The sequence below is a fragment of the Brachypodium distachyon genome, chromosome 2 (assembly GCF_000005505.3).
Source record: "Brachypodium distachyon strain Bd21 chromosome 2, Brachypodium_distachyon_v3.0, whole genome shotgun sequence".
Lineage (NCBI taxonomy): Eukaryota > Viridiplantae > Streptophyta > Magnoliopsida > Poales > Poaceae > Brachypodium > Brachypodium distachyon.
Window position 1 is genome coordinate 3540178 of NC_016132.3, and position 16906 is coordinate 3557083.

Below are 16906 nucleotides of genomic sequence, written 5' to 3' on the forward strand. Positions count from 1 at the left end.
TAGATCTTCCACCGTTAAAGTTGCAAGAGGCACACACTGCTCAATTGATGTAACTATCTGCATATAACGTGCTGGTGCAGCTTGCAAGAATTTTTGCACTATTCTTAGCTCAGAAAGAGTGTCACCGAGCAAGCGTATACCTGCAACCATGGCTGTCATGCGGCCTGCAAAATCATCCACCGATTCTGCATCTCCCATCTGGAGCTTCTCGAAGTCCTTCCGCAAGGACTGGAGGCTTGCTTCTCGGACCCGGTCGTGCCCAACGAACGACATCTTGATGGAATCCTAGGCAGCCTTTGCAGTGTCACGGCTAGCGAGGGACGTCATGCAGGAGTCGGGCACAACGGAGTAGATGGTGAGCAGAGCTTCTCTGTCCATGTCGTAGTCGACATCGAGCCGCTGCGTCGCCTCCCATATATGCGCGGACTGCATCGCCACACGCATCTTCATGGTCCAGATGGTGTAGTTGGAGCGCGTCAGTTGCGGCCATGTCACCGGGGGGCGCGGCCGCGGCGCCGGCGTCGGGGTCGCCAAGGTCGCCTTCGGGAGTGGGGATTTGGAATCCTTGTCCCCATCAGCGTTCAACGCCTCTAATTTATCCCTAATTTTTGTGAAGTCTTCCTCCAAGGCCGCCCTCTGCTCCTGCTTCAATTTCTCTGCCGCCTCCGCGGCCTCCTGGGTGTCGTCCGCCATTGCTGCTCGCCCCCGCCTCCAACCACGGCTCTGAGGCCAAATGTCAGGTTCCCAGAGTCTCCCTCGATCTCACAATCTGTGGACACAACAAGAAGACTTGATTTCAGTGGACACGAATAGCAAGACAAAACAACAAACACCTCACAGGCACAGCTCGAAATAAGAACAGAGCACACACAGAGAAATTGGTTTCCAGTCCCCCTATCGATGAGGTGACCTTCCTTCTTGCTATTCAAAGTAGCTACTCTTCCAGGCAAAATGCTGGGAAGATTTTACACAGGGTATGCTCTTCCAGTTCCTCTCAGAGTGAGCTATACCCTGCTCCTTTGTTCTCTCACACGACGTCGTCCATACCCCTATCCACTATACATGATGTGGAGCAGTTTTAGATGCGTCAAACTATAGTGGCTCTAGTCTGCACGGTTTGACTATTAGCCCTGCTTTACAACTCAACCCTTAATTTTGCTAACAGGGTTCAGCGTGGAGTTCATCCACCGTGACTCCGTCAAGTCACTCTTCCACGACCCGACGCTCACCCCGGAGGCCCGCTTGCGCCAGGCCGCGCGCCGCTCCATGGCGCGCCACGCCCACGCCGCGCGCATCAATAACTCTGCCGCCGCCGCGGGTGCCTCCGGCTCCGACGACTCCGACGCCGACGTGGTGTCGCCCATGGTGCCGCAGAACTTCGAGTACCTGATGGCCCTCGACGTCAGCACGCCGCCCGTCCGGATGCTGGCGCTCGCCGACACCGGCAGCAGCCTCGTCTGGCTCAAATGCAAGCTCCCCGCGGCCCACACGCCCGCAGCCACCAACGGCGCCGGCGGGTACTTCGAGTACCCTTAGGCTTCCTCATCCTACGCGCGCCTGCCCTGCGACGCCTTCGCCTGCAAGGCCCTGGGCGACGCCGCGTCCTGCCGTGCCACGGGCTCCGGCAACAACATCTGCGTCTACCGCTACGCGTTTGCCGACGGCTCCTGCACCGCGGGGCCCGTCACCGTCGACGCCTTCACCTTCTCCACCGTAATAAGCTTCGGAAGGAGAAGAAGCAGCCGACAAGCGTACCTCGACTTGACTTCGGCTGCGCCACGAGAACAGAGGGCTTGTCCGTCCCGGACGACGGGCTCGTGGGCCTGGCCAACGGGCCCATCTCCCTGGTCTCCCAGCTGAGCGCCAAGACCCCGTTCGCCCACAAATTCTCCTACTGCCTCGTGCCGTACTCCAGCAGCGAGACCGTCTCATCCTCGCTGAACTTCGGGTCCCACGCCATCGTCTCCTCCAGCCCCGGCGCCGCCACGACGCCGCTCGTCGCCGGCCGCAACAAATCCTTCTACACCATAGCCCTCGACTCCATCAAGGTCGCGGGGAAACCCGTGCCATTACAGACGACAACCACGAAGCTCATCGTGGACTCCGGCACCATGCTGACGTACCTCCCCAAGGCGGTGCTGGACCCGCTGGTGGCGGCGCTGACGGCGGCCATCAAGCTCCCCCGGGTCAAGTCGCCCGAGACGCTCTACGCCGTCTGCTACGACGTGAGGCGCCGCGCGCCGGAGGACGTCGGGAAGAGCATCCCGGACGTGACGCTCGTGCTGGGCGGCGGGGGGGAGGTGAGGCTGCCGTGGGGGAACACGTTCGTTGTGGAGAACAAGGGGACGACGGTGTGCCTGGCGCTGGTGGAGAGCCATCTCCCGGAGTTCATCCTGGGGAACGTCGCGCAGCAGAACCTCCATGTCGGGTTTGATCTCGAACGGCGCACGGTGAGCTTCGCCCCCGCGATTGCGCGCGCTCCGGCCACGCCGCCGCCGCCTCATACGCTTATTACTAGCAGGGGGAGAACATCGGGCCTCTCTGAAATTGGCCGAATTTAGGAAAAATTGGGCTGAAATGTGTCTGAAATGGCAAAATGATGCCATTTGTATTTTTGCACTGAGTTTGGCCGGAATTGTACGGAATCTTGACAAACTACAGAACGAATTGATTGGACACTCTGAATGCAATGATTTAGGTAAACAATCATTCGTGGCCCTATTATTATCAAAGGCTTGCGGTTCAGGCTAAAGAAACTTCGACTGAAAATAAGAGCAAAGGCTTTTGTACGCAACAGCAGCATTAGTACTTGTGGAGGTTTGTTCCTGGGAATGTTGCAAAGTACCAAGGAATTGTCATTCTTCTGTTCCAATGAAGGTCCAGGTGTGGATAACTAGTGCTGGGAAGATCAGCCTTAGAATATGTAAGGTGAGAGCTAAGGGGTGACATGATCTTACATTGCCTGTAACTGATAGAAGTAATGATATTTCAGAAGCATGCAAATTATTCAGCCTCGGTATGGTTCTGAATGTGTGAGGTACTCCCTCCGATCCATAAAAAAGTGTCGTCCATTTTGTACCAAGTTACTACAAATTTTGTACTAAGTGGACGACACTTTGTATGGATCAGAGGAAGTATTAGATTGAACAAACTAAAAATGAGATGTACTACAAAGAGAATCTAGGAAGTATTCAGACAAAAGGTACTGTTCCGGATGTCAAATGCACACCACCCTATTCTGAAGCATGTCACAGTTTGAAGCTTTGGTCAAAGTGCCAAAAATAACAATATGCATCCACATCATGAAGCTATTCCGATTTCCCAAGAAAGATGCTAGCTATTCATCTTGTGCTACGCATAGTCAATCGGTCTTAATAATAATATCATCATAGTTCGATATTTTTGTAACAATCATTTTAAGGAACAGTTTGATATTTTTGTAACAGAACTATATTTCTGTCAAGAAAAATATATATCATAGTTATATGTTCCTGAAAAAATAAATCATAATTATACCATCATCACCAGCCAAAGATGTTTAAAGCAAGCAGAATGATCATGATAAACCTTAGCCCCAAGAAAACCTTGCAACATCCACAAGATAAGAACTCAAGATAAAACACTGCCTGAACACAAGAGACTGAAACATGAGTAGCTCAGAAGCAATGCCTGTTAATATAACACAAATAAAATCTAGGATCCACATGATAGCACTATGGCTCAAGTTGCATCCATCTAAAATATCACAAGTACAACTCCAACTAAACTCAATGCAATTCGATAGCTATCCATCAGCAGGCATTTGGGAAAAATCAAGCAAAAACATTTCTGAAATTATCATGATCTCTGCACAAGAGAGTCCATACCCAGATGATATAAGAAGCAAAAATGAGCAGCAGCATGCGTCATGCGCCATAGTTGACAATTCAATTAGGAGAAATCAACATTAAGCTAGAGGGCACCTCAAGATAATAGCATATCATCCAGTGAAAACAGGGTGCATACATAACGAAAGCCATCGATCCAACATTGTCTTTGAGCATCAAAGGCCACACATATATAAGGAGACACATTTTGGCATTTCCGCCGCCGATCATCGTTAAACAAAGCAGAAATCCTAGCAAGTCTGCAACCACTTAAACCACACATTTCCATCTGAAACTAAACCGAACTACTGGATATATAGGACAGGATATACGAACCACCATACCATTTTCGAACCATTTACGTTTTTTAGCACCAAGCACGGTATGATCAAAATGCACAACCTTTCTTCTTCTCCACCATCGATCACGGGAGCTCCTGGAGGAATCCAGACTCGTCAACGCAGAACCCCAGCTCGCTCAGATCCACCGCCTCGTTGATGTTAAGCCCGCTGCCCCCGTTGTTGTCGCCACCAAGGCTGAGCCAATCCGCCTGCACCTCCTCCTCCTCGAACTCAGCCTTGATATCGTCGGTGGCCGCCTGCTCTTCTTCGTCTTCCTCCTCCTCCGCCTCGACGCGCGCCCTGCCCTTGAGGCACACGCCGACCTTCTTCCTGGAGGTGGGTCTGACGCGGGTAGGGGCGGAAGCAGAGGCGGTGCCGGCGGCGGGAGGGGTTGGGGACGGGGATGGGGAGGACGGTGGAGCCGGATTGAAGGGCGTGAAGGGTGCCCAACCTTCAGCGGGCGTGGCGGGGCCGAGCGGGAAGAAAGCCCAGGTGCAGAAGTACATGTCGGTCCCCGGGACGATGGGCGGCGGGGAGGGGAGCTCGGCGGCGGAGAAGGCGCGGCGGCACGTGGCGGTCGGGCAGCGGAGGCGGCGGCCGACGTAGACGCGCGGGTAAGAGTGCACGTAGCAGCAGTGCGGGCACGCGGTCCAGAATGCGTCGCCCGCGGGGGCCGGGGAGCCGGCGAAGTGGGCCATCCCGGCCGGGGGTTGGGGTTTTGGGGGGAAAACGAAAACGCTAGCCTGGGGGTACTGGGGAGAGGAACTCGAGGGGATGCACGGGCCCTCCTCCGTTTATATGCTCACCCACTCCCTCCTGTAGATGGGGACCCGGCGAACCCCCTACCCGTGAGAAAGAACACCACTCTAGCAGCGACAACAACAACAACAATAACAAGGACAACTGATGAGAGAGCGAGAGATGATCGACGGCGAGCGGCACGGTACGGCATGGAGGGAATGGTCGGCGGCGGTGATCGGAATCGTGGGAGGGGGGGGGGGCAGATTGAGAGAGAGATGGGGAGTTGTGGCGGCGCCGGGAGGAGGGATAGGAGTAGGATTTAGGGATATCATAATTGGTAAGTTATATAAGAGGTAGGGTTTAAGGATATCATAATTGGTAAGTTATATAAGAGGTAGGATTTCGACATTTCGTGATAGGCCTAATTGGACTCATATGTACAAATATACATGGCCCATGCATTAAAATTTCATGGGTTTTGAGAGACCCACCTCATCCTTAATAACATAAAACTCGCGGAAATACGGATTTCCAAGTCCATTGCCATCTTAACTCCCTCCTCGGTTTATATGGCTCCATATGTCCTATGTGGCGAAAAACAAGTCTAAGATACATCAGTATCGAAATGTGAAGATACACCATTCTCATGAATTATGCTCTTATATACTACTAACACTTTAAGTTAATTACCAAGAATCCAAGATCAACATTTGAATGTGTACTAAGCAGACCGTGCGTGCCACATATCACACAAAACATAAACACGTTCGCTCCTTCAAAACAAGTAGTGGAACGAGAGAAAAAAAAACTCAGAAAATATTGGGTGATTGTAAGCACGTATGATGTGTAGCAATGTGGGAAACCAAGTTCACACACTAAATAAGCATCAGTATATTAGAGGCTGAACCATAGCGTGCAAGGACTGCTAAACTCCACTTACACTAAGAAGATACAACAATACAGGCTTCATTGTCCAAGAAACTATGAAAAATCTCTCTACTTACCTTAACATTCCAGTAGAATGGCAATAGTCCGATCATAGACAAGGATTCATGGCTTCTCAAGAAATGGATTTGACCAGAGCATTTACAGACTTGTGCTAGACAAGGATCCACAAGGGATGCAGCCATGCAGAAAGGGTTTTTGAGCTTGTACACATGTAAATCATACACAGGCGGGATCGCAAATGTACTTACTGATTCCACGCCAGAGAAAGAGTAGTTCATAACTTGGTAGTAGAACAGAAGATGATAACTGCTGTAGCAACTCAATGTCAAGTACTCCGTACTAAAATCCGATGAATTATGATATCATTACATTCATATACATATACCACCGACGTTACTAAGCAAAATCAGTGCATGAATGTGCAATAAAAAGACCATGCACGGCACACAAGACATTACTCTGCTACTCTGAAAAAACCGGAATTCAAACTGAGTGCAAAATTTCAATGAAGCTGATAGATTTGATGCACAATAGCAGTCAGCGAACATCAGACTCTCAGTGCACAGGTGATTTTGCAGCAAAAACGAGGATGGTTGGTTGTATGGCAATGTGGGAAATCAAGTTCTTACATTAGATAAGCATCAGCATATCAGAAGCTGAATCTTAGTGCAGTGGAAATGTAAAAGACTAGGAAATTCCATTTTGGCTGAAGAACATCAGCAAACAGCTGACAGATCATATCAGGGAACCACCACATAGCATATCTTAAAAGCTATATAAAAACAATCAATATCAAATTGGCAAAATAAAAATTTCAAAGCAGTGAACTACTGATGAGGGAAAAATCATTGCGCTAACTGAGAAGTTATACAGCAATACAGGCCTCATAGTCGAAGAAATTTAATGAAAAATCTCTCTACTTGCCATAACAGTTCAGTAGAATGGCAGTAATCTAAACATAGACCTTCCAAACCATAAAAGGTTGGGCGGGGCTCAGAGCAAGTAAAACAGGTAGGCCAAACTCCCCATAACTGCAAGCACATATTACAGGCAGCCAATTCAAGCTACAATTTTACCAATTATGCCTCCTCCACATCTCGATTTTTCTTCTTTTTCTTCTCCTTTTTCTTGTCACTTTTCTCACCTTCCTCAACAGCACCATCTGGAGCACTCTCTGGTTTGACAAGATCAGTTTCTTCCTTGTTCTTCTTCTTTTTCTTTTTCTTCTCACTGCCACCCTTCTCCTGATCAGTCAGATCACCCTTCTCCTCCACTGCCTCCGAAACGGCTGATCCTGGTTCTCCCTTATCTTTCTTTTTCTTCTTCTTCTTCTCACTCTTCTCCCCTTCCACTGCTTCTATGACCTCTTCTGATTTGATCTTCTTTGCAGGCGTAGAAGCAGATGCATCATCTTCATCAACCTTCCTCTTGCGGCCTCCATCGGCCTTATCCTCCTCATGCTTGTTCTTCTCCTTGACATCAGCCTGTTCCACCTTCACCTTCTCTGGCTCAGGGGCAGCAGCAATGCTAGCAATCATCGCATCACCACCAGTCGGGAGCACCACGTTCCGAAGCCATTCAGCTGGGGTCTTCTCAGTTGGCTTCCCATGCTTATCAAGGAGGCCCTCGGCAATCATCTTTTTCTTCTTGAGTGCCACGGGGCCAAGTCCCCACTTCCTCGGGTATGTGTCTCTGTCCATCACCACCCTCTTGATCTTGGCTACTGCGCCATGGTCACAAGTTGCCATAACAGCAGTGGGCATCTCAGCAATACCAATGGCAATGGCCTCCCCCTTTGTAGTCATGAGAACCACCTCCTCCCCAACATCAATGTCATTCTCAAAACGGAGCAACCCAGGAATCATAAGCTTCGCACCATAGCAGATAGCATTAACAGCAGAGTCTTTGACAACAAGCCTCTTGTAGCTAGTAAGAATGACCTCAAGAGGCATCACAACGCGCCTTATGTAAGACTCATCCTTGTGGTTGTCCAGCGCCCACATAGAATCCATAACATCATGCATGGTTACCATGTTGTCCTGCTCTCCGAGAATCCCAGAACGGACACGGCGCAGCTCCTGCATATGCGCGCCAACACCAAGGAGCAGCCCAAGGTGCACACAGAGTGTCCTTACATAAGTTCCTGCCTCGCAAGAGATCCAAAACACAGCGAGGTGGCGCTCCGCGTCATGCTCCAGAAGCTTGCTCTCATAAATAGTCCGAACCCTGAGCTGGCGCTTGACCGCAGAGATGAGGGGCGGGCGCTGGAACACGGCGCCGGTGAGCGACTCGAGGGCGCGAGCCACACGGGCCGTGTCCGGCACGGCGGCGTGGAAGCGGGCGATGCAGACGTACTCCTTACCGGCGCCCTGCTGCGACTTGACGAGGCGGGTGGCGCGGTCGACGCAGACGATGAGGTTGCCGGTGACCTTGGGGTCGAGCGTGCCGCTGTGGCCGGTCTTCTCGACGCGGAGGAGGCGCTTGATCCACGCGACCACCTCGTGGGACGAGGGGTTGGACGGCTTGTCGAGGTTGATGACGCCGTACCGGAGGTACTCCTGGAGGGGCCGCTTGAGAGGCGAGTGGCCGGAGGGGAGCGGGGTGTAGTGGCCGGTGCGGACGTTGAGGCGGTCGTAGTTCTTGAGGAGGAGCGGCCAGGTGGAGGTGTCGAGGGACGGGACCAAGGACTGGGGCTTGATCATGTACCCGTCGGTCTTCGCCTCGGCCTCCGCCAGCGACGGGTTGTCATCGCCGGCGGCGGGGTCGGCGGAGGCGTCCTTGGATTTGCTCTTCTTCTTCTTGGATTTGGTCAGCTCGGAGCCCGGGGACGCGACGGCCGGCGGCTGGGAGGACATGGCGGCGGTGGGGGGTCGGGGACGGCGGCTAGGGATTAGGGTTTTTGCGGGAGCGGCTGCCCTGGCGGCGAATGGATGGAAAAGGGGTTTTGGGGGAAGGGTTTATCTCGGCGGAAGATGGTGCGCCTTATGTGCTGTCCTGAGATGGGCCTTACTGGGCCTAAAATTCCTAACGAGGATTTCTTTCCGCGGCGTCCTTCTTTCCGTGCCCGCCAAGCGAAGGCATCTCGGCCCATCTGATAAACCCCACATGTCTGTGTCGCACAGGCGCACAGGACAACGGGCACGGCATCCTCCCATCCACCCCCAAAACCCTAGCCTCCCCAGCCGTCCCCTCTGCTGTCTCCGTGCTACGCTCCGTCCACCCAAAGCGCCAGAGCGCGGCCTCGGCGGCGCGAACAACCTTTCATCATGGAGAAGGTAAGCTTGCCGCTCCCGTCGGGTGGATCTCTGTGCCTGTCCACAGCCGATTTGGGAGTTGCTGCGATGCTATTCCTCAGTTTGCGTCTCGTGTTTCAAATCAGTGGCTGATCCGATTTCTCTCTCTCTTTTGCTGGTGATGAGTAGCAACTTGAGGACGAGCGGAAACAGAAGAAGGATCAGAAGGTATGCTTAACAGAGATCTGTGTGGACTTGCTTTTGACGATTTCGTTTGTTCTGTCGTGTCTTGTTGTTTTTTATATCCGCCGCATTGATGATAATATGGGTAGTTACCAGTCCCGATTTAGAGTTTAAATCGTAGTGGTTTGTGTTTTTTTTTCGCCAAGGTCAGCAAACAGGTTCGATCATAATATCAGTTTGTTTGTTATGTGTGTGCTGGGAAAATGGCTTATGGGTTGAGTGTTCTGTATGCAGGCAAGAGAGAAGGAGGAAAAAAAGCTGAAGGCTAAGCAGAAGGAGGCGGCCAGGCTCCAGGTTGCCACACTGTTAAAGAATTTCGTACTGAAATAACTTGGTGGAGATGGTTTTGTGCTAAACTGGTTTTCTGCAGGCTCTAGCGGCTTCGGATGGGCCTAAGAAAAGCGAGAAGAAGCAAAGGAAAAAGGGTGCGGAGGATGAAAATCCCGAGGATTTCATTGATCCAGACACCCCTAGTGGAGAGAAGAAATTGCTTGCACACCAAATGGCCAAGCAATATAACCCAAGTGCTGTTGAAAAATCGTAAGATGCTAAGTTTCCTTGAATTTATAATTCAGAGCATCTGAACTGCCTAGCTGAATTGCATCATCATAATGTAGATGGTATGCCTGGTGGGAATCATCAGGAAATTTTGGGGCAGACCCTGCAAGCTCAAAACCACCCTTTGTTATTGTAAGTGACTCGCATCTCAAGAAGTTTGTTCAAGATGTGCACTGTGAGCTGGTTTATTAATTATTAAACCGCATCTTGTGGACTTGCTAGCGTTTCCACAATCATCGTATTACATAATAAATAGAGTTTCTTAAGGCAAAAGTGCTAATTATTTCATTTCAGGTTTTACCACCTCCTAATGTGACTGGAGCACTTCACATAGGGCATGCACTTACAGTGGCTATAGAGGTATTCATCATCATGCTTGTTGAGATGAGAGACCTAGATGACATTCTAACATAAGTAATTCACTACAAGATGATTATAATCCCCTTGCTTTTCTTGTGTTTTAACAATGCAGGATACCATGATACGCTGGCGGAGAATGTCAGGCTATAATGCTCTTTGGGTTCCAGGAGTGGACCATGCTGGCATTGCTACACAGGTCTGCATTTTGTACTCCCTCCGACCGATATTACTTGTCTCAAATTTGCCCAAATATGGATGTATCTATGTTTTAAAAGCGTCTAGATACATGTAATATTTCGACAAGTAATTCCGGCCGGAGGGAGTAATTGATTCACTATCTGCTGAATGTCATCTTTGAAACACAGAAACGCAGGCAGTACAATTGAGTTCCTCATAACATTTGTGGTGATGCTTGCTGTCATTCAACTTATGAAACATACATGTACATCTCATGCTGGCAGTGTTAGTTGTCGATGTGTCAACGTATGAAACATGGTTATGGATACTTCAGTTGGCCACTATCCAAACAGCCCCCTCTTTGCCAGCCCTTTTTTTTTCTTCCCTTTTAGCAGATCAAATTAAATCATGTATGACGTTGTCCAAATCAATGTGCATTATTTTCTCGGAACTAAGCTACCATCTGTACCTGTTGGTGGATTATGGATATTTCAGTTTCATGCATTTTTAGTAATGAATTTAATTTAATTTAACAATATGTTCTCCTTTTATGCCAGGTTGTAGTAGAAAAGAAGCTAATGCGTGAAAGGAATCTGACAAGACATGACATAGGTCGTGAAGTATTTGTATCTGAGGTAAGCACTGCTTTCCCTTAAATCATTTATTATCACCTTTATGTTTGTCTGACAAGACATGACATAGGTCGTGAAAGGAATCTGACAAGACATAGACATGACATAGATTATGTTTGTTACTGTCCTATCTCCTGTGTCTTTAAGAAAATAAATCATTTAATTATCACCTTTATATATGAAATTTTATAATAGATTCATGTAGTTATTAAAACCATAATGAGCATAGTGTCAAACGGGATGAAGTGATAATCGTAATGACCTTAATTTCATTCGAACTTGGTGTATCCTTTTCATGCTTATTCTATTTTCTATATCATCTTCTGTACAGGTTCTGAAATGGAAAGATCAGTACGGTGGTACTATACTGAATCAATTACGTAGGCTTGGGGCCTCACTTGATTGGTCCCGTGAGGTAAAGTTCCTATTTTGTTCATACAAAAAAGCACAAGAATAATGACTTGTCTTATATTGCTAACACTGAAATTATCAACTTAATCTTAACTTGTGCATTAGTGTTTTACAATGGATGAGCAAAGATCAAAAGCTGTAACTGAAGCTTTTGTGAGGTTACACCAAGATGGCCTAGTTTACAGGTTAGTTTCCTTGCGTTCTGTTAGTGTAAGTTGTTAGCATTTTTCCCCTATGATCTATGATATTCATTTGCCAACCTAGGATTTGTACCTCTTATGGATATTTTGTTCTTTGCCAGAGATTACCGTCTTGTGAATTGGGATTGCACACTTCGAACAGCAATTTCTGACATAGAGGTGGATGAGCTTATTATATTGTGTTATTGCCTACAATGTACAGTTTTGTTCAACATACACAACCTAGATCAACTTTGTTTAAAAATACTGTTTTTGTTCAGGTTGACCACCTAGAGCTTAAAGAAGAAACTATGCTAAAGGTCCCAGGTTATGGCACTCCTGTGCAGTTTGGTGTCTTGATATCTTTTGCCTATCCTCTTGAAGAAGGACTCGGTGAGATCATAGTTGCAACAACAAGAATTGAAACAATGCTTGGTGATACAGCAATTGCTGTTCATCCTGAGGACAAAAGGTATACACATCTGCATGGAAGGTATGCAGTTCACCCCTTCAATGGACGAAAACTCAAAATAATCTGTGATGCTGTGCTAGTGGATCCCACTTTCGGCACCGGGGCTGTGAAGGTAGGATATAAGGCCAAGGACTGACTTAATTACCTTCATCTCATTTTACAAGTATAACTTTTTGTGAATACTACCCTATCTTAGCTTTAATTGTTGTTTGCTCATTATCCAGATTACACCTGCCCATGACCCAAATGACTTTGAGGTTGGGAAACGACACAACCTAGAGTTCATCAATATCCTCACAGATGATGGCAAGATAAACGGCAATGGAGGTGCACAATTTGAGGGAATGCCAAGATTTGCTGCTCGGGTTGCTGTTATTGAAGCACTCAAGGAAAAGGTACTACTGATTTCACTCATGGCATGGCGTACAAATTTTCATTAGAATGATCACAAGACAGTAAAATATTGTGAAGTATTTTCCTGACACTTGGTACAAAGAACAAACTTAGTAGTGTGAGCAATATTGATCGATTCAGATGCTAGATAATTGTATTAAATTCCTGCTTTGACATGGTTGTCTCTTTACCTGGCTAGCTGTGATCAATTTTATGAATCTCTCGGTATTCGAGATTGGACAATATTCTTTTTCTGAGAAATATGAAAGTTGTTGTGCCTATTTTTATCCATATATCAGATTATTGCCCTTATTTCTTAGGAATTTAGTTTACACTTAGGAATTTAGTTTACATGTGTGTGGAAACCAGTGATGAACCATTACCTTTGCTTGGTATATATCATTATACATCGTTCCTTTTCCAATTTATATCATTTGTATTTACGTAAGTAGTTCTGAGTTCTGGACTAACAATATTTTTATTCTGCTATAATTAAGGGCTTGTACAAGGACACAAAAAAGAACGAAATGAGTTTGGGCGTTTGTTCAAGAACTAACGATGTAGTGGAACCTATTATAAAACCCCAATGGTTTGTTAGTTGCCATACAATGGCAAAGGCAGGTCTTGATGCTGTAAGATCCAGGAAAATTGAGATTATTCCGGAACAGTATGAACAAGACTGGTACAGGTATATCTTTGTCCCCTTTTGCCTAGTTGAGAAATATATCATCTTCTGCAGATGTCATGTTGAAGTAATGAAACATGATCCATCCATTACCATTGTCCTTGCAGATGGCTTGAAAATATACGCGATTGGTGTGTTTCAAGGCAACTTTGGTGGGGGCATCGTATACCAGCATGGTATGTGACTCTTGAAGATGACCAAGTGAATGATCTGGGTTCCAACAATGACCGTTGGATAGTCGCGAGAAATGAATGTGACGCTATACTCGAGGCACAGCAAAAGTATCCCGAGAAGAAATTCCAGTTAAACCAAGATCCCGATGTTTTGGATACTTGGTTTTCGTCTGGTCTCTTCCCACTAACAGTGTTTGGTTGGCCAGATGATACTGCGGATCTTAAAGCTTTCTACCCTACTTCAGTATTAGAAACTGGACTTGATATTCTCTTCTTTTGGGTAGCACGTATGGTGATGATGGGAATGCAACTTGGTGGTGATGTGCCATTCCAGAAGGTAATGACACAAATTTCATTTTCTGCCATTAAAACTGTATTCTACAATTGCAGTGGTCCAAATGTATATCCCATCTATGTTGCACACTCTTTAAGCCAATAGATATTTCCGCCTTCATGTCGTCTGGAGACTTTACATGGTGAAACTATGTTTAGGTGTAACACTACATCTGTGATTAGAAGTCCCAAATTGACGTGATCTACATTTGATATTGTCAGTGTGATTACGTAGATTCTATAGCAATTGTTTTAATAATTGAGGTTACTTCATAGGCAAGATATTTGTTGAACTTGTTAAGCAAGCTTCCTCATTTTGTGTTGTTCATTGCTCTGCCATTTGTCTCTAAAGTTCATTGCAGTTTTGTCCTGAATGATCTCCGTAGTTTGTCAAAATTAATTGGACATATGTTACACAAAGCCATCCACCTTTAATCTTGTATGTGGATGTTATAAACAAGGATAAGTTCGAAAAATGAGGCTACCTTTGTAGGCATAATTTATTTGACAGAACAGTGCACTGTAAGTTCCCACATATATTTGCTGATTGGACTAAGGAACGCAACCCATCTTGAATTATTCTATGTGCTCTCATTGTGTCTACAGGTCACTCCTTATTCCTGAATGAACTCTGTAGCAGGTTATTTTGTTAGTCTAGTTTAAACATAAGTTACTCACTTTTTTGTTATCTTCATCCATTGTCCGAGTGTAGTATCTGCTTGATGAGAGATCATCTTGTACAATTACATGCAGTCACCTAATCAACTTTTTTTCTTCTGGCTGTAAGATACTTATTTCTAAATTCTGGAATTACTTATGTAATCAACTGGATTGAGCTGCAACTTGATTATAAATTACCCTGAGGCACTCTAATTGAATATATGCTTAATTATATATTGCTTCTGGAGTCATGATCACACCCTCTTTCACAGGTGTATTTGCATCCTATGATCCGTGATGCACATGGCCGCAAAATGTCCAAGTCACTTGGTAATGTCATTGATCCTCTTGAAGTGATAAATGGTACGACACTTCAAGATCTGCTCAAACGTTTGGAAGAAGGCAACCTGGATCAAAATGAATTAAGCATTGCAAGGGAAGGGAAGACGAAAGATTTTCCTGAAGGCATTCCTGAATGTGGTACCGATGCACTGCGTTTCGCACTGATTTCTTACACTTCTCAGGTTAGTCATGCCCATTTGAGTTCCTGTTGTATTAAGGTTCCAATTCATTTTTTTAATAGAATCCCTTGTTTTTTTTTCAGTCTGACAAGATAAATCTGGATATCAAGAGGGTGATTGGATATCGACAATGGTGCAATAAATTGTGGAATGCTATTCGTTTTGCAATGGGCAAGCTTGGTGATCATTACACTCCACCAGCAACTGTTGTTGTTTCTACGATGCCACCAATCTGCAAATGGATACTCTCAGTACTTAACGCGGCCATTGGCAAGACTGTGATCTCATTAGAAGCATACAAGTTTGGTGATGCAACAACTGCTATATACTCATGGTGGCAGTACGACCTATGTGATGTATTTATAGAAGCTATAAAACCTTACTTCTTCAATGAATCTCAGGAGTCCGAATCTGCAAGAACTGCTTGTAGAGATGCCCTATGGGTTTGCCTAGACTCTGGTCTGCGCCTGCTCCACCCATTTATGCCTTATGTAACTGAAGAACTCTGGCAACGTCTTCCTCAGCCCAAAGATTCTTGCAGGCAAGGTTCCATTATGGTATCAGAATATCCATCTGTTGTTAAGGTAATGCTCCAATCTTGAAGAATGTATTTCTGCATATCGTAATACCTTTTTACCATGGAAAACTATTGTTCTTTATGGCAGGAATGGGCAAATGATAGCCTTGAAAAAGAAATAGGCATTGTCTTAGAAACTCTGAAAAAACTCAGATCTCTGAGGCCAACAACAGATACTGAAAGGTGTGTATATGGTCATTTATCTGCGCTCTGTTTATTCTGGACTAAGCATGATATCTTTGTGCTTGATTCTTCTTGTTCTACGGTTGTGCTTGCCAAAACAATATCTCATTCCTTATCTTTTTCATGACAGGCGACCTGCTTTTGTACTTTGCCGAGGCCAACATATTGCTGCCACTTTTCAATGCTATCAATCTCTAGCTGTCTCTCTTCTTTCATCTGTATCATCGCTTAAGGTCTTTCCCTTACATTTTAGTATTATTTTTTATTTTATTTTTATTTTGTCATTGAAATATCTGGGCACTTTTTCTCACATGCCCGCAATCAGTTTCTCCTTTATGGATTGAAATTTGTGCCAAAACCTGGAGTGGAGTATATATTATCTCAGATAACTCGGTTATTGCTGAATAAGCAATTCTTTTAGTTGACTTGCAGCCCTTTCATGCGTTCAACTAAAAATACTGACCTGATGTTGGAAATTCCTCAGATCCTGACAGAGAGTGATGGAACTCCACCTGACTGTTCAACAGCTGTGGTAAACCAAGATCTGTCTGTGTACCTCCAGCTTCAAGGAGCTCTAAATGCAGAAGCAGAGCTCGAAAAGTTAAGGAAGAAAAGAGATGAAATTCAGAAGTAAGCGAGGATACATTGTCTTTTGCAATCGATTCAACAATTAAGATCTGCATATTGTTCCTGCTGTTTTTGTATGGTATCAATAACATGGTTTCTTATCAATACTCAGGCTGCAGCTTGCCCTGTCTCAGAAGATGGATGCGTCCGGTTACCGAGAGAAGGCTCCACAAAGTGTCCAAGACGAGGACTTGAGAAAGCTCACTGCTTTATTCGAGCAATTGGAGGTCATCAGTGAAGCTGAAAAGAAACTAGATGTGAGAGATGATAATGCTTGAAACAGCCCTCTCTCTCTCTCTCTCTCTCTCTCTCTCTCTCTCTCTCTCTGCTTGTGATTTGTGAACAGCCATTTTTGTATCGAGGTTGATTCCTCACACATTTTTGTGGATACTACTTGCATTTACAGAAATTTAAATGAAATGTTGACACTAGTAAACAAATTTCCAGTCTCTGTTGTCTTGCCATCGTACGTGCATAGGGATTTTGCGGTTAATCTGTCAAGATTTGACTAAAACTGCATCCTGACCATAGGTTCTTTCAGAATCTTCGCTGTGCAATTTTCTTTGCGAGTGCTAATCTTGTATTCGATGTGC

The 16906-nt window shown here is 46.1% G+C and overlaps 4 protein-coding genes across 4 annotated transcripts; 2 read left to right on the plus strand and 2 right to left on the minus strand.

Annotated features, from left to right (window-relative positions):
* The first annotated feature begins 733 nt into the window (after positions 1–733).
* Positions 734–2693, plus strand: LOC100824171 (aspartic proteinase CDR1-like). Its single transcript, XM_024458253.1, has 4 exons — positions 734–740; positions 1166–1455; positions 1537–1713; positions 1791–2693. Exons 1-4 carry the CDS (start codon positions 734–736, stop codon positions 2559–2561), a joined length of 1245 nt encoding a protein of 414 aa, XP_024314021.1. The 3' UTR covers positions 2562–2693.
* Positions 2694–4002: 1309 nt separating this feature from the next.
* LOC100824482 (proline-, glutamic acid- and leucine-rich protein 1) lies at positions 4003–4949 on the minus strand. Its single transcript, XM_003565374.3, has one exon. It carries the CDS (start codon positions 4903–4905, stop codon positions 4291–4293), a length of 615 nt encoding a protein of 204 aa, XP_003565422.1. The 5' UTR covers positions 4906–4949; the 3' UTR covers positions 4003–4290.
* Positions 4950–6708: 1759 nt separating this feature from the next.
* On the minus strand, positions 6709–8862 carry LOC100838391 (H/ACA ribonucleoprotein complex subunit 4). Its single transcript, XM_003569683.4, has one exon. It carries the CDS (start codon positions 8749–8751, stop codon positions 6976–6978), a length of 1776 nt encoding a protein of 591 aa, XP_003569731.1. The 5' UTR covers positions 8752–8862; the 3' UTR covers positions 6709–6975.
* A 149-nt stretch (positions 8863–9011) lies between these two features.
* Positions 9012–16762, plus strand: LOC100840825 (valine--tRNA ligase, mitochondrial 1). The gene is made up of 21 exons (XM_003569691.4): positions 9012–9171; positions 9319–9357; positions 9607–9666; positions 9743–9912; positions 9990–10062; positions 10225–10290; positions 10403–10486; positions 11025–11102; positions 11431–11514; positions 11616–11695; positions 11812–11869; positions 11971–12273; positions 12386–12556; positions 13052–13242; positions 13347–13749; positions 14678–14929; positions 15010–15510; positions 15592–15686; positions 15817–15919; positions 16171–16316; positions 16426–16762. The coding sequence occupies exons 1-21, from the start codon at positions 9163–9165 to the stop codon at positions 16589–16591; spliced, it is 3132 nt and encodes a 1043-aa protein (XP_003569739.1). The 5' UTR covers positions 9012–9162; the 3' UTR covers positions 16592–16762.
* The last annotated feature ends 144 nt before the right edge of the window (positions 16763–16906 follow it).

Bases quoted from the DNA above. Each gene is read 5' to 3' on its own strand.
- LOC100824171 (XM_024458253.1), top strand. The intron at 1,456-1,536 runs GTCTGGCTCAAA...GAGTACCCTTAG, and splicing joins CCGACACCGGCAGCAGCCTC to GCTTCCTCATCCTACGCGCG. The intron at 1,714-1,790 runs GTAATAAGCTTC...ACGAGAACAGAG, and splicing joins ACGCCTTCACCTTCTCCACC to GGCTTGTCCGTCCCGGACGA.
- LOC100824482 (XM_003565374.3), bottom strand. From the start codon at position 4,905: ATGGCCCACTTCGCCGGCTCCCCGGCCCCCGCGGGCGACGCATTCTGG.
- LOC100838391 (XM_003569683.4), bottom strand. From the start codon at position 8,751: ATGTCCTCCCAGCCGCCGGCCGTCGCGTCCCCGGGCTCCGAGCTGACC.
- LOC100840825 (XM_003569691.4), top strand. The intron at 11,515-11,615 runs GTAAAGTTCCTA...CTTGTGCATTAG, and splicing joins CACTTGATTGGTCCCGTGAG to TGTTTTACAATGGATGAGCA. The intron at 16,317-16,425 runs GTAAGCGAGGAT...ATCAATACTCAG, and splicing joins AAAAGAGATGAAATTCAGAA to GCTGCAGCTTGCCCTGTCTC.